Source organism: Spea bombifrons, chromosome 9, assembly GCF_027358695.1.
Source record: "Spea bombifrons isolate aSpeBom1 chromosome 9, aSpeBom1.2.pri, whole genome shotgun sequence".
Taxonomy (NCBI): Eukaryota; Metazoa; Chordata; class Amphibia; order Anura; family Pelobatidae; genus Spea; species Spea bombifrons.
The window spans coordinates 16,996,813-17,011,552 of record NC_071095.1 but is presented as its reverse complement, the minus strand read 5'-3'; the positions used below and the strand labels follow the sequence as shown (position 1 = coordinate 17,011,552).

The window sequence follows — 14,740 nt, the reverse complement described above, 5'->3', positions numbered from 1 at the left end:
TCTGCATCCGGTTTCCAGCCCCGCACTGTCATTGTTGTAGGAGCCATGATGATGGGCAGCGGGATGAGATTGTTTCCTGGCGGACCGGCACCGGGGGCCCTGCACTCCTTCCCCGGGGAGCTGACCGGGGCCGGAGAGGGACCCCTCCGACACACCATGTAAGGGGGGAGGGGCTGCTCATTTAGTCACAAGGCCCCTACCGACGCTCACGGCCTCGGTACAGGCTCTGGGCGGGATATCAGCCGGGAAGAGATGTTCTGGGGTCCTGGAGGTTTATACTCAGAAGCCCCCAGTAAGGGCAGTGTGAGGGGGCAATGATACCCCCAGGGCACTATTAAACTATTTCTGCCAGGGGGTCCCCTCTGTGTCATTCATATTCTGGGGTCCAAAAGCCCCATTGCTATCACCGGATTCACGATAGGTGAATTACCCTAAATGCCGCCTATAAGGGCACATACATCCCCAGAAAAGGCTACCGGTTGCTTGGGGTACGGTTGCCATTACACCGGGGCGTTTCATGGGCCCCTGGCACTAATTGTGCCTTCCTGCTGCCTACATGGAGGGGAGATGAAGGGCCCTTGTAGGTTACATTATGGCGCAGGCGGGGCAGGATCCTGATGGCACCAAGTTTCACTTTCATTTCCAGTCTGTATACTGGAGGCTGATGGGATTGTATAGTGGAGGGCCGTGTAGGGGCTTTACATTCACTTACTGACGTAGCGGTGACGCCGTTTACTCTCCCCGCGCAGGAACCCGATGGTAACGGGCACCTCTGTGCTGGGCGTGAAGTTCGATGGAGGAGTGATCATCGCAGCCGACATGCTGGGCTCCTACGGCTCTTTGGCCAGGTTCCGGAACATCTCCCGTCTGATGAAAGTCAACTCCTGCACCATGCTGGGCGCGTCCGGCGACTACGCCGACTACCAGTACCTGAAGCAGGTCATCGACCAGATGGTGTAAGTACGGCTGATCCGGGCTGGCGTCGGCGATCCCTGTTAACTTAGTGCCACGTGAAGTCTCTTCTTTTAAAACATGTAGAAAGGGGAGCAGGTAGTGGGGGCATCGCGTGTGCACGGGGGCATCACCGGAGTAACGGCGTGTTCTGTGTTTCAGAATCGACGAGGAGCTGGTGGGCGACGGTCACAACTACAGCCCTAAGGCCGTCCATTCCTGGCTGACCCGCGTCATGTACAATCGCAGGAGTAAGATGAACCCCCTGTGGAACACGGTGCTCATCGGTGGGCTCTATAATGGAGAGAGGTGGGTGTTTAGTAGATCCTGCCCCGTCGCGGTGGTTGTCGCCGGCTCGCGTGGTAACGTTCTGTCTCTCTGTGCAGTTTCCTTGGATACGTAGACAAACTCGGCGTGGCTTACGAAGCGCCGACGATCGCTACGGGGTTTGGCGCGTACCTGGCTCAGGTGAGTGCGAGGGGTCCGGATTACGTAGCTGATGTTTCTTTCGGCGGTCCGGTGCGCGGCTGCAGAATAACTGTTTATGTATAAATATAATTAGGACGGCATCTAGGAGAGCGCCGGGGAGAGGGTTGTAGTGTAAGCGAGGCTCCGCATGCCCGCCTCTCATCCTGTCCGTTTCTTCTGCCGCAGCCGCTGATGAGGGACGTCGTGGAGAACAAGCCTAACCTGACGAGGGACGAGGCCCGGCAGCTCGTGGAGCGCTGCATGAGAGTGCTTTACTACAGAGACGCCCGCTCCTACAACCGAGTAAGTGTCCTTACCGCCGCGGGGGGCCCTGCCGGTGCGCGTCTCTCGTTCTATTCCCTCGCCGGGCGTTCTTTTATTGTCCATAGGCCTCCGTGATTGGATCTGTCGTTGCCATGTGGTTGCTCCAGCGCTGATGCCTGCTTTCTATTCGCAGTATGAAATCGCCACGGTAACGGAGAGCGGAGTGGAGATCGAAGGACCCGTCTCTTCCGAGACCAACTGGGATATTGCGCATTTGGTTAGGTAAGGGTTGGGAGGGACGTCTCTGTCGAGCTGAGCGTCTCGCACCGTGGATTTCCGCTCACGTCTCTTCTCTCTTGCAGTGGGTTTGAATGAAGTCGTCGGCACAGAAGTCTCCTCTTCATCTGTCTTATGTCTGTTGTTTGAATAAAGCGGTCTGTTTTTGTAAACCGAGCGAGGTTGCCGTGTTGGTTTTGTAGGCCGTGTGGTAACGCCTCGTTGGAGTACGTTTGGGGAAAACAGTGGGGTTTTTTTTCTCTGTAATTTTGGCCCCTGCTGGAAAAACAGCATTTTAAGTTATGGGGAAACAACTTTTTCAGCTAAATCAGTTATCGGCCCTCGACTTTCATACAGAGCCCGTCTCCCCAGCCCCTAAACCTGTACAATGTATACATTAAAGGCAGCCGCTATCATCCAATCTGGATAACGGGCCCCGCATCACCCGTGATAAGGCCGGCTCTGGCCGGCTTCAGCCTCGCGTCTCTCTATCGCGCTGTAAAGCTGCGTGTTGTGTGTAAGACTCATGGGTAGCGGGGACCCCGCGTCTCTGCCGGGCTCCAAGACAGAAAACAACTACTTCAGCAATTACTTTATAATATTAGAGCAAGGACAGCTGCGTCTGTAGAAGGCCGTGTACAGCGCCGGTATATGGAATACCCCATGGTGGGGCGCTAGGTCCACGACCAGGGTATAAGCAGCCCCCACGAATCCTGCGGCTACGAGAGGCCATCCCCAGCCTCCGCTGCCACACAGGCTCGAGGTCAGTATGGCGACCGGCAGCTCGCGAGGACGCCAACGCTCGGCAGAGAACGGTCCGGTATAATGCAGCGGAACTACGTATAAAACCGCCGGCCGTTAACGGCGCACTCGGCAAATACCAACAAGAACCGGCGTAGCTGCGCAAAACTAAAAACCGCACTGCGGCCCCAACGGTCAGCTGTCTTATGATGAAGGAGCTGTGGCTTCACCGGCCCCCTGTGCGGTACCCGTGAACGGGGCAAACAGCTATGCTCCCTGGGGTCTGTCGCTCATTCATACACCACGCTGCTTCCGGCATTTATACAAAGCCGCGCATGCCGCAGCAACTCCCACCATACGTCGCTGACCGGCATCGGCCCCGGTCTGGCTCTAGAACCTTCGCGCTGTGACGGGAAAGGTAACAGACTGGAGATGAAATTATTCAATACTAGAGCTTTTATTGGAATAAAAAGGCATTAGAAATCTGGGAATCCCACCTATTATCCAATCACTAGAACAGCATGAAGACCGGATCCCGTTCTATTATACAGGAGCACAGGGGGTCACGGCCCCCGGGGGGGGGATTTTTACACCTTTAGACACTCTTAAATATAGGTGAGGAATCTTCGGGGTTTCCATGGCAATGTACACAGTATGCCGGGGACTATATTACAGAGGACCATATCGTCGGTACAGCAACGAGCGACAAAAAACGAGTCACTAGTGAAAATGGGGGAGAAAAATAGGAAAATTAAATAATCTCATGATGGTAGAAGAGGGAGGTTCAGGAGCTGGTTTTTTTCACTCTTCACGTAAAATAGCAGAACACTTAACGGTTAAAAAGTGGAGCGCACGGAAGGTTGTAACGTTTTATATATTTATATATATATAAAAAATTCACATCTCAACTAATAAAAAGAGAGCCGGGTGGTGCGGTTTATTCTGCGTTGCGACTTCATACACACCATCTTTCAGACGCGGCCAACGGGCCTGTGAGTTCCTGCGGGTCTGGAGCCACGGGGAGGAAAACCGTTAGGAAGATTCCGGAAGAAAACATGCAAGTCAGGAACCGCTCTCTTTCTCTCTCTCTCTCTCTCTCTCTGGACCCCAAAGCCCGTCGACCCGGAGTCGTAGCAGCGAGGGTTCAGGTCCGGCGAGTAGAGAACGGCATAGATAAAAGTAGCGGGGGGGGGAGTTATCGGATAAAATTTGGGGGCTGCACTCAAAACGCCAACGCTCGTCCAGCCAATAGCGGAGATAACCGTTGGAAACCCGGAAAGATATACGGTAGGATGAAGCAGGCAGCCGGATTCACGATGCGTCCATTCAGGGGGAAAAAGAAAAAGCATCCTCGCTCCGGGGAAGCGCGTGGCCAGGGGGGCGATGTTGCGGCCGCACGCAGGTAAGTAGCATCGTCTGGGGGGGTTCAAGGTGGACAAAAAAAAATGAAAGGCCTGAGTAACCACAGGTAAAAAATGTAATAATAATAAAAAAAGGAACCAACGCTGCTAATGTGGATTGGAACGCGCGGTACACGGAATGCTTTAATTCAATAGCGAAACACACTCTGGGGCCGAAGCAGTCTCTGCTCACAGGGGTTCTAGATCGGTTTCTTCGAAGCCGTAGAAGGATTCGGTGTCGCTTTCCCCCTCAAACAGCTGCTGCAGGGCGTCCGGGTCCGCGTACTCCGGCTGGCTCTCGCTGCACCGCTCGCCGTCCTCGTCCCGTTCCCCGTCTTCCAGCTTCAGCTGCGCCTCCAGCAGGTTGATGAGCTCCTCCTGCATGTCGGCGTTGCGCTTGGCCGTGTTTGCCGTTCCGTCGGGACCGGGGAGGACGCTGGCCACCAGGAAGGACTGCTGGACCAGCTCCGGGTGCTCGCCGATCACCTCCAGGACTTCGCCTAGCCAACACAGGACGAGCTGGAGCAGGACGTCGGAGTCGCAGCTGGCCTCCGCCATCTCCTTGGCTCGCTCGCGCCATTTCTTGTGCAAAAAGTTCTTGATAGCCCTTTTGATGCAGACGTCGAGCGGTTGGATTTTTGAGCTGCAACCCGAGGGTACGACAGCTGGCAAAGTGCAAGTGGAACTGAGGACAGACAGGACCTCTTCGGACAGGTGGGATCGGTGGCAGTCCAGCACGACCATGCCTTTGTTGTTCTGACACTCGGTGTGCTTCTGCCACACCTGGGAAGACCACAGCTCCATGATCTCGTCGTCTGTATAACCGTCCTCTCTGTTCTCCAGTATGATGGACTCCGGAATCTCGCTGAGCGCCGAGGAGCGGCCTCGTGAGAACACCAGTGTGGGGAGGACGCTGCCGTCAGCTAGGATGGTGACGACCACGTCGAGCCACGCTTCCCCCGTCCCCACCGTCTGCAGAGCGTTTTCCTTCCTCTCATCGCTGCCCAGTAGCTCCAAGTCCAGGAAAAGCGAGATTTCGTCCACCGCAGCAATCATAGACAGCGGAAGGTCCTGGGTATGGATCTGCCTCTGCACAAACTCTACAAAGGTTTGAGAGTTGGCGTCCATTTCCTGGGGCAGAGGATTAGCCACGGCCACCTTGGAGTGCGTGCTCAGATTGTGTCGAAGCATGAACCTTACCGCCCATTCGTACGAGATCTTAAAACCTCCCTCTAAGGATCGTCCAATCTTGGTGGCTTTTTGGAAGAGGGTCTCTTCGTTCACGGGCTGTTGCTGCTCTCTTTGGGTGAGAACCCACTCTGCCAGCTTCTCCTCTGCCTCCGTGCCCAGATACTTGCCCTCCGACAGGCCTTCCTGGTTCTCCCCTTGGAAGGTCTGGAACTGCTGCAGCCAGTGCCGGATGCGCCGCGGGGAGTTGTGGAAATGCTCCGAAGCCTGCCGGATGCTGCTGCACAGAGCAAATAAGACCACGCGCAGCTTCTTCACGCTCAGCTGCTCCTGCTTGTTCTGGACATCGAAGCCTTGCAGCTCAGGTTCCTCCTCCACGTCCTCAAGATCATCAACATTGATGGTCTTCTCCTCGCTAACCGGACTGGGAGATGCTGAAACCAGCGACGCGTCTTCCAACTCGGACTCCCTGCTGTCTCTGTCGGGTAACGTCACGTGCGCCACGCTTTCTATTCTAGGACCAGTAATCCTATAGAAGCATAAAAAGGCTTGCATTTAATAATCGGAAAATATCAGCTCAACTCGACGCATTTCACTCAAATCTGCAGCAGCACGGAGCTTCTTTTTATTTTAATATCAACAATAAATAACTTCGTACACGGAGACAATCCAGAAATAAACTTACCTTAAAAAGCAGGGAGACGAGGAGTCTGCAAGAAAAACAAACCAACAAAATCAGCTTTGGAAACGCAAACTCAATCATTTTAATGAGCAGAGACGGCTCAGAACGCAGTAACATAGGACACGGATCCCGCAGATCCGTATAACGACTTCTAACCGAACCCTCAATAAAAGTCAAGGGTGCAAGCACAGCAACCACAGAACGACCGGCTACCAGATTTATATAGGTGCTCTTAAGACCAACGAAGCAAACACACGAGAATAACGAGCCCTTACTTGGGAACATGACAGAGCTGGAGGAGTGCGACGGGTTGAAGACCAGGTGCTTGGCCATGGCGTCTCCAATCCGTGTTACAAAGAGGCAAGATGTGCACGCCAGAGCCATCACGTCGCTGGAGGGAAGAGAGGAGCAGTCAGGGCAATGGAGGGACATATCCTGATCAGCAGGGGGGGGGGGGAGCGGAGCACCACTAACCTTGGGTAAGATCCTTGGAACAGGGACTGGTACTTGGGTGTCTTCCTCGGGACGTGATTACTGGGAAGGAGAACATAAGCGTTACGTTTACTCCAGGACCGTGCATAAAGAACTCCACAGGGTGTCAGCCATAACACACGTGTGTGAAGTCACCCGGCTCCCCACGCGGCACTCACTTGATCATGTGGTTGGCGTACGCCCGAGAGCAGCAGGTGCTGTAGCGGCACAGAGAGCAGTGCACGTATGTCGGGTAATGGTTCTTCAAGTCAGGAATGTCAAAGTTACACTCCAGACACGACCGTTTCCCCGGAGGTGCCCTAAAAACCAAAGAGAAGCCGTTATTATCCAGCTCATTTCTGCTCACAAGATAACCAGCAATACCCGGAGTTTGCTTAACCCATACATTTAAAACACAGAACAGACAATCACGACGAACGGGGGAAAAAGCCGTGGGCTCTGCAGGGCTTTATCAGGCCCACGGACGGCGTGACCGCGCGGTCTTTCCATGCCAAACACAGAAGCGATGCGATATAACCTGGCAGCCTGGAAGCTGGAGAGCGTCTCAAATATCCTCTTCACCGACCCTCTCTGGATGTTGCTCTGCGGCACCGTGTCCACAGACGGAGTCTCGGTGTCAATGTCTGTCAACGGTAACGAAGGTGCGTCCGGCGACGACACGGGAAGGGTCCGTGGCGGCGCTCGTGAAGCGCGGATGGTCACCTGTACCGACGGACACAAACGTTTGCTTTAGATGGCAGACTGTCTGATGCCAAGCCGTGCCCGTGAGCGCCGGTCACTGCGTGCCGCTCTCACCTTGGTGCCGGGTTTTAAACCCTCCAGCTGCCTGGGCTTGCGGAAGGTTTTGTGATGTTGCAGTTTATGCTCGATCTTGTCCTTGGCGAAGAGGAACTGGAGGCGGCATTTGTTGCAGTGATATACGCTCTTCTTCTGGTTGCATTGGGCACGCAGAGATAGTAAAGAGATGACATAGAAGAAAAGAAAAGAAAAGGGCACATTGTCATACGCAGCACAAACACTAACTCCGGCAGCGTGTGACAGCGAGGCACGGCCATCGAGCAGATCTGATGCAAGACACAAGAACGCAAGTCTGGGTGGAATAAAACACCAGTGGGAAAATCAATCCCCCATACCTGGTGTCGCATGAAATGTTGCTGAAAGGCATTTCCGTTCTTAAACACCTTCAGGCAGTAAACGCACATCAAGTGGCGCGTGTCTTCGTGGTTTAACCGGAAATGCGCGTCCACTTCTGCGTAGATGGAGGAGCGGTAGCTGCACACCTGACAGCACAAAATGTATGATTACAGGCGGACGAGTCACACAGCTTCAACCTAATGGAACAAAGATGCCCGCTCCACGTAGTAAACAAGCATGGTAACGGTACGGAAGATGTCGCCCCATGTGACCGGGATCTCCCGGCAGAAACCCTCCATGGCATTACACGACAGTCTATATCGGAGGAGATGCCCGCCTGGACGCACGCTAGCCGCATGTCATTTACACACAAGTACCTGGCACACGTATGGCATCTCGCCGGGCTTATGCGTGTCCTTCATGTGTTGCAAGAAGAGAGGTTCGCTGTCAAAGGCCCACTCGCAGATCTTGCACTTTGCTGTGAATAAAGAGTGCGGTGAGAGCCAGCATGACCCACAGACAGCCTCCTTCCCGCAAAGCAAAGCCTTCCCTCCGAGCCAGCCGGGCCACGCAATAAACAGAATACTAGCTTATTATTATTATTCATTAGTGCTAGGTCCTTTTGGAGGAATATCGGGATTTATTCTGTTTGGAGCAGGACGCAAAAATAACAAAACCCAATTCATTAACCCCACGGCTGTAGGACACTTACTGGTGGACTCGTACGGACTGTGCACGTTCTCCAGGTGACACTGTAGCTGGAAAGGTGTGGAGAACTGACGGTAACAGTGCTGGCACGTGGTGTGCCCGTCCACCTCCCCATTCTGCTGATCCAACTCCACGTGGTGCTTCATGTGATTCATGAACCTAAGAGGGTGAAAGAAGCCATCGCAGAGCATGAGAGATATTAACAATACGAGACAAAAAGGTCTGGTCAACGGGTAAGATATCAACGCAACCCATTATTCATTATCCTTTATTTAAATAACGCCAACAATTTACACAGCGCTTCTCACAATACATGTGTTCATGGGTAAAGAGGGCTCGGCCCCCAAGCTTACATCCCGCAGTAGCGCAAACCCACCTAGCCAAGCTCCTCCGAGAAACAAACTCCCACAACTCATTAAATCGGCTCCTGAGTTACAACCCAAAACTTCACTAAACCACCGATACGATCCCTCAAAGCCATCGTACCTGATGTTATTCTTCAGCCGCTTGGCACAGTGCGGACAGCGGAAGGTGGTGGCCACCTTGGGTAATCCCTGCATCTGATAGGTGCGTCCAATATCCCTGCCATAGTAGAAGTCATCCACCAGCATAATGAGCTTGCCCTGCGTGACCTCCTCGGAGCCCAGTTCCTGAGCTTTGCTAGCCGGTGGCACCAGGGCTCCCGGTGTTACAGAAGCCGGAGGAGCCGCCGACACCGTTTTATCTGGCGTGGATGCATTTGCGATCTGAGGTGTTGGTTCGCTCTCTAAAGCTTTGTTTTTCTTCGAGAAGTCCACAAGGTCAGGGCAGCAATACTAGAGAAAGAAACGAGAGCCGCGTATTAACGGAAGAGCAAACGAAATCCACGCCCCTGCTCTGTGATTCTGCCTTGACGTCCTTCGTTTCTATACAAAAGATGCAAGCATATTCTCGGAATATATATTCAGATTGCGGGGCGGCAGACTTACACACATATGCCCTCGAAGGGCTTCTGTTACGCGGAACTGAGCGTGGCACCTAGGGCAGAACTTCCTTCCACCGTCTGAGGAATCAAACTGCGACGCGGACGTAGGAGTTGCTGAAAAGGAATCATAGCCACAATCAGTCCTTTGCTTTTAATTGCAATATTAATTGCGAGGAATTCCGCACTATGTAACGGGGAACGTGGAACTCGTGGGTCAGTGGCAGGCAATACCTTTCAGACCCTGGGGCTCGGTCGTAGGGGCCTTCTGCAAACCGCTGCTGTTGGGGCTGTTGTTGATGCTGCTGGAGAAAACCATCTGGCTCGTGTTGTGGACCACGGTCGGGCTGCCGCTCACCGCATTCACAAACTTCACCACGTCATTTGTATCACCGGGTCTCTTTACGGCTACAAAGCTGGCAATGCTCACTGCAAAAGCCGACAGGGAAAGATGAAGGAGCAAAACACGCAAGAGGACAACGCAGAGCCAGCCACGTGAGACGCGTCAGACGTGGGCCTGAAGTGATTGCCACAGTCGGAAAAAGGATGGGACGGAGTCAGACACGGTGAAAGTGAGAAGAGAGACAGCAAGAACACGCGTGGTCTGAACAGACATGCTACTCATGACCTGCGCGGTTTGGATAAAATGAAGCGGCCGCTCACCTACTTTGGGGTTAGTGTTTTGGTTGTTTTGGCTCACGGGTACTGGTTGTGGCTGCACAGCTATCTGCCGGAGAGCCACCGGGGGCTGGCTTGGAGCCGATGTGGTTGATGTGCTAGGGGTGGACTTGTTGCCCTGAGCCTGAGACTGAGGGACTGTACTCCTGATGGTCAGGGTTGCTGGGATGACTGTAGTGAAGGTGTTGGTGGCTGGTCTTACTGGGACAGCTGGAGCGGGCCTGACCTGGGCCACCTGGGAAAACATTTGAGGAACTCCCACGGCAGGCTTCACAAATTGGGTGCCTGGAGCTGGACACAAAGGACAGTCACTAAAAAAGGATGCCTTGAAAGGAAAGATTTTTTGCAACATTACCAAGGCCCCAGAATGTGCATTTGTGTTGATGTGCGAGTGTGAGTGTGTGTGTGGGGGAGCAGAATAGAAGTTAGAGGATGAAAAGCCAGACAAGCGAGATAAAAAATACATAAAGGGTAACGGGATGCAAAAAAGTGAAGTCAGCAAGCGAGGTGCACAAAACAAAAAACAAAATAGAGGAAAAAGGAAAGAACGGCGCAAAGGGAAAGAGAGGAGGTAAGAACGGCGCAAAGGGAAAGAGAGGAGGTAAGAACGGCGCAAAAGGAAAGGACTGCAAGAGGCAGAAAGCAGAGAACCCCCCCCCCCAGGAAATCCAGGGAAGGGGCCTTTCCTGTGTCATTGCTCCAGGACCCAAAGCTCCTTAACAGGCCTTAAACATCATCCCAAACCAATGAAGAAATACGCTTAGAAAATATTAAAATATAAGCTACATGAGCCACTCACCTGGCACGATCGTGATGGGTCTGACTGTCTGGCCCTGCTGGACGTTCAGTACGATCCCCACCTGGTTCATGGCATTTATGCTATTCTGTACGGGCCGTACATTCCGAACCGGGAACCCCTAGGAGGACAAGGAAGAAACGGATCAGACACACAGGCTGTAGGCAAAAAAGGGAAAGAGACCCCCAAACAATAAAAGCAACAAGGTGGGGGTTTTTACCCACATGTCTCCAAATAGGTAGAAAGAAGGGGTCAGTAGATTCTGCTGGGCGTTTGACCTGTGCTCACCTGGGTGGTTATAAAGATAGGTTGTGTTGCCACAGATGAGTTGTTGGCATGGTTGGCATTCTGCATAACCTGCATGGGGCGAAGGACAGGCTGGGTGACCATGGTGCCCAGACCAGATGCCGCATTCTGGGTGAGTATGAGTGGCTGGCCACCAGGCTGTACGATGGGTGTTGGACCTACCACGGAAACAAAGGATTCTGGTTACTTACACGCGCCAGGGATTCATCTTCCATATAGTTCATCCCATTACATCGCCGAATGTGACCACTAAACACGTAAACAACTTTTCCAGGTAATCATAACCCTCTTCACAAAGGGTTAGACAGTAGTCTGCGCCGTCAACTCACAGGCGATATCCTATCCCTGAGGGAGAGCTGCGCTAATCGGCATCACGTAAGAGATTCCCGGGCGACGTTAACAGACAATTGCTTTACATGATCTCACCCAACAGTCTGGCGTACATAGGGTTCACCCACCGCTACCTACCACTGTTATTTGCAAAGAGAGTCACCAAAGTCTTCTTCGTCTGGTCACTGCTCTGTGTGATGCTGTTGGTCACAGTGGTGGCAGTGGAGTACTGGCTGCTGAGAGACTGCTGAGCAACGATCGGAAGCGGAGCAGAGACGGGTTGGAGGCTGACCGAGACTACAAGAGACAGAGAGGCACATGAGACATGTCCGAAAGCTGGCAAGAAGAACATAAGGTGGGAGAGGGCCTATTGGTGTTCCCCATACACAGGCACTGCGACACAACGTTATCACTAGACTGCCATTTGTATTCCCGAGCCCGAGTGATCGGTGTGCCCGTCACCCAAAACCTGCAATGCCCCTCCTAGGCGTGAGGGCAAAACACAGAGCACCTGCATTCTCCAGGGACCGTTCACACTGAGCGTCAGACGCTGGAGATGAATAAACCCCGTGGTACCAGGAGAAGGCTGTGCCGGTGGGGAAGCGGGAAATGATGCTTCACGCGCTTACCTGTTGCTGTCGCCGTTTTGTCCAGGTAGCTGTAGTCCTCCACGACCGAGTCTTCGATCACATCGCTCATCTTCTGCCATGGCTCCAGCTCCTCCTCCTCACACTCCATAAAGAGGTCCGTGTCCATGATTCTGGAGACAGAGAAGTGCGGTGGCAGGGTTTAGCGCAGCGTGCGTGACATACTGGGAACCTCATGGGCAAAACATACAACCAAGGGCGATCGAGACCTGTCACTACGAGCAAAGACCGAGAGAACCAATAACAGCCCCGCTCCAAAGTCAGGGCTTTTCTGTGAATTCACACAATGCCTCAGCTTGGTGGAGATTATTACAAAGTTCCCAATCAGTTGAAAAAATGGTGTTAACGGCAAGTGAAGCTCAGCATCGACACCGAGCCGCATCAAAACCAGTGGCTTATTTTCATGTCACGCGTCAGAAGATGCTGCAATGAGCCTGTCTGGGGCATTCGTTTCCCGCACGAGTAGCCTGGACATCATCGTTCTTCTCTTACACGTCCGACATCCACCACCTTCCAGAACAAACCCTGGACGGAGGACAACTTCCACCCAGCTTCAGTTTTCTGCTCATCATTTGACCTCTGCTGTGATAATTATGCCCCCTCACACAACTCCTTTCACGCAAACCGCTACCCAAAGAGACGAAACCAATTTCATTATATATGTATATATATGAGTTTCTTTAAATCAGCAGCACTTTGTTTCGATTACGTTGAAACGCTCTTTGCTTGCCCACCCCTTTTGTTACATATTTTGGCTCTCTATTACAAGTACAGAATATTTAGCCGAGATCTCATTCAATTTACTCAAGAGACCCCCCATTGATTCTGCCTCCGAACAGTGACGGTTATGAGAAGGGACTATTTTCGCGCAGATCTCTTCACTCTACCCAGACAAACCCAGGAAATAATCGGCCGTTATTATATTATATGGTTTCTGTGGCGTTCGTAGATCCCGTTCCGAGAATAATAACGCGTCTGCCCCGCCGGGGTCATTCTAACTAAATCTCTTTACGTCTTGTTAAAGGCGGATGGGGGTTTCAGACCATTGGTTTGACTTTTTGAGCGTCGAAACGCAGCTTTTTTTTTTTAGCTGTTTTATATGCTTGCGGCATGTTTTATTTTGAGGATATACCGCGGGCCCTGGCAGGAAATTACGAGTAGAGAGGGAAATTGTACGATACCCGGTAAATTCGGTCAGCCGAGTGTTCAAGCTTCTGAAGTCTCTCCCTTGGAAACCTAAAGAGAAAAAGACATTAATCTCTCGGACTCTTACAGGGAGCGGACCACCCAAACCCACCCCGGCCCATTCTTAGGAGATCTAATGAGAGCGAACGAAAGGAGCGATCGCACTAATTTCCCCCGAGCTCCTTTTATCACACAGCGTGTAATTACCGATCACGCGCACTGCTTTCCAGCAATCTACGAGAAAGCCCCGTGGATCCCGCCGGAGAGCTCACGAAAAATCCCCGCCACGAGCCGAGATTCCATGCGCAGCGCTGGCTCCACAACTTCTCCTGATTTATACTCCCACCCAGGGCACCTGATGAAACGAAACCCCACCAAGTCCTCCGGGACAGCGCCAGATACACGGGACGGAAGCCAGCATGGAGCGCGCTGCCCCGTCCGTCCCGGGGTTCAGGGCTTCCCGCACACCTCACCGATCGGAGTTACTTTGCCAAATGAATGAAAGATGCCGGGCACGAAGTTTGCTGCTCCGCACCCATTCAGCGCGATGCAGGGGCCGGCTGCGTGTGAATGTGTCCACATACAGCCACGTACCGCGCAGGACAGCTCAGGGGGTATAACCCTGCAGAGACTGCGGGCCCCAGCCCCAGGGAGGGCAGTTACTGGGGGGATTATTGTCTCTGAGGGTCTCTGCCATTGTTCTGCCTCCCTCTGCTCCCTCGCAGGGTGCTGTCCCCGCCACAGGTGCTGATGCTGCCAGGAACCCCGCACGGGGGTTATTACCTGCCCCCCTCCTCGGGGTAACCTCACCTGCCTCCTCTAGGGGCCCCCAAACCATGCTCCTCCTCAAAAAAAAGTCCCCAGGACCAACATGGCGGCAGCGGCGGAGGGTTACTTTACGGCCGCCTAGTACATGGGTAGTGAGCCCCGGAGTGTCCGTCCCACTGGCCGCACGCCTGCTCACCTCCTCCTGGGTCCCGCTGCTCGGTGAGAGTGCCGGTCCCGCCCCAGGATCCCTCCCCCGGTCACACCCGCCGCTGCCAGGCGCGCTGCGTACAAAGAGGGGCGAACGACGCGGAAGGAGACAAGACACGCGACGCGGATGGATATCGTGACCTCATTTCCTCTCTGCTCTCTCATAGGCTGGGAGCCTGAGGAGGTCCTTGACGTCACTGGCCGCTTGGCCACCCCTGGTCTTGACAGCCACAGTCTGATTGCCTGAATGTGGGGGAGGGGCATGGCAAAATAATCCCCCTCCTCCAAGGAGGGGCCCTAAAATCAGCAGGAGTGAACCCCAGAGGCCAGGGCGAGTCACGTGACCAGTAGCCTCATTACCTTCAGAGGAAAGGGGCTCCAGAATTGCCCCAGTAGCGGGCTGCAGAAATTTGCCCCGTTGAGTGTGAGAAGCAGTACTGGCACGCCGTCCGCCATTGTAGGAAGGGCTCGCTGAGCAGCCATTGGTGGACGCCATATTTCGGGGTGTAATTATAACACTCACCGGTCCAGTTCTAATATTAGGACGACTTTCTTGGG

The 14,740-nt window shown here is 53.4% G+C and overlaps 2 protein-coding genes across 2 annotated transcripts; one reads left to right on the top strand and one right to left on the bottom strand.

The window, feature by feature from the left end:
• PSMB4 (proteasome 20S subunit beta 4) lies at window positions 1-2,136 on the top strand. Its single transcript, XM_053474786.1, has 7 exons — window positions 1-158; window positions 750-956; window positions 1,114-1,260; window positions 1,338-1,419; window positions 1,606-1,722; window positions 1,877-1,965; window positions 2,046-2,136. Exons 1-7 carry the CDS (start codon window positions 46-48, stop codon window positions 2,056-2,058), a joined length of 768 nt encoding a protein of 255 aa, XP_053330761.1. The 5' UTR covers window positions 1-45; the 3' UTR covers window positions 2,059-2,136.
• A 2,090-nt stretch (window positions 2,137-4,226) lies between these two features.
• Window positions 4,227-14,069, bottom strand: POGZ (pogo transposable element derived with ZNF domain). Its single transcript, XM_053474793.1, has 20 exons — window positions 14,018-14,069; window positions 13,204-13,258; window positions 12,005-12,135; window positions 11,514-11,672; window positions 11,028-11,203; window positions 10,743-10,860; window positions 9,929-10,234; window positions 9,500-9,694; window positions 9,273-9,382; window positions 8,791-9,119; window positions 8,309-8,463; window positions 7,974-8,074; window positions 7,596-7,742; window positions 7,258-7,392; window positions 6,980-7,164; window positions 6,621-6,761; window positions 6,445-6,504; window positions 6,246-6,361; window positions 5,974-5,998; window positions 4,227-5,817 (listed from the first exon to the last, which is right to left on the bottom strand). Exons 1-20 carry the CDS (start codon window positions 14,043-14,045, stop codon window positions 4,290-4,292), a joined length of 4,200 nt encoding a protein of 1,399 aa, XP_053330768.1. The 5' UTR covers window positions 14,046-14,069; the 3' UTR covers window positions 4,227-4,289.
• Window positions 14,070-14,740: the final 671 nt, after the last annotated feature.

Bases quoted from the DNA above. Each gene is read 5' to 3' on its own strand.
- PSMB4 (XM_053474786.1), top strand. From the start codon at position 46: ATGATGATGGGCAGCGGGATGAGATTGTTTCCTGGCGGACCGGCACCG. The intron at 159-749 runs GTAAGGGGGGAG...CTCCCCGCGCAG, and splicing joins GGACCCCTCCGACACACCAT to GAACCCGATGGTAACGGGCA. The intron at 1,420-1,605 runs GTGAGTGCGAGG...CTTCTGCCGCAG, and splicing joins TTGGCGCGTACCTGGCTCAG to CCGCTGATGAGGGACGTCGT.
- POGZ (XM_053474793.1), bottom strand. From the start codon at position 14,045: ATGGTTTGGGGGCCCCTAGAGGAGGCAG. The intron at 9,695-9,928 runs GTGAGCGGCCGC...CGGCTTTTGCAG, and splicing joins AAACACTAACCCCAAAGTAG to TGAGCATTGCCAGCTTTGTA. The intron at 8,464-8,790 runs GTACGATGGCTT...TCACCCTCTTAG, and splicing joins CGGCTGAAGAATAACATCAG to GTTCATGAATCACATGAAGC.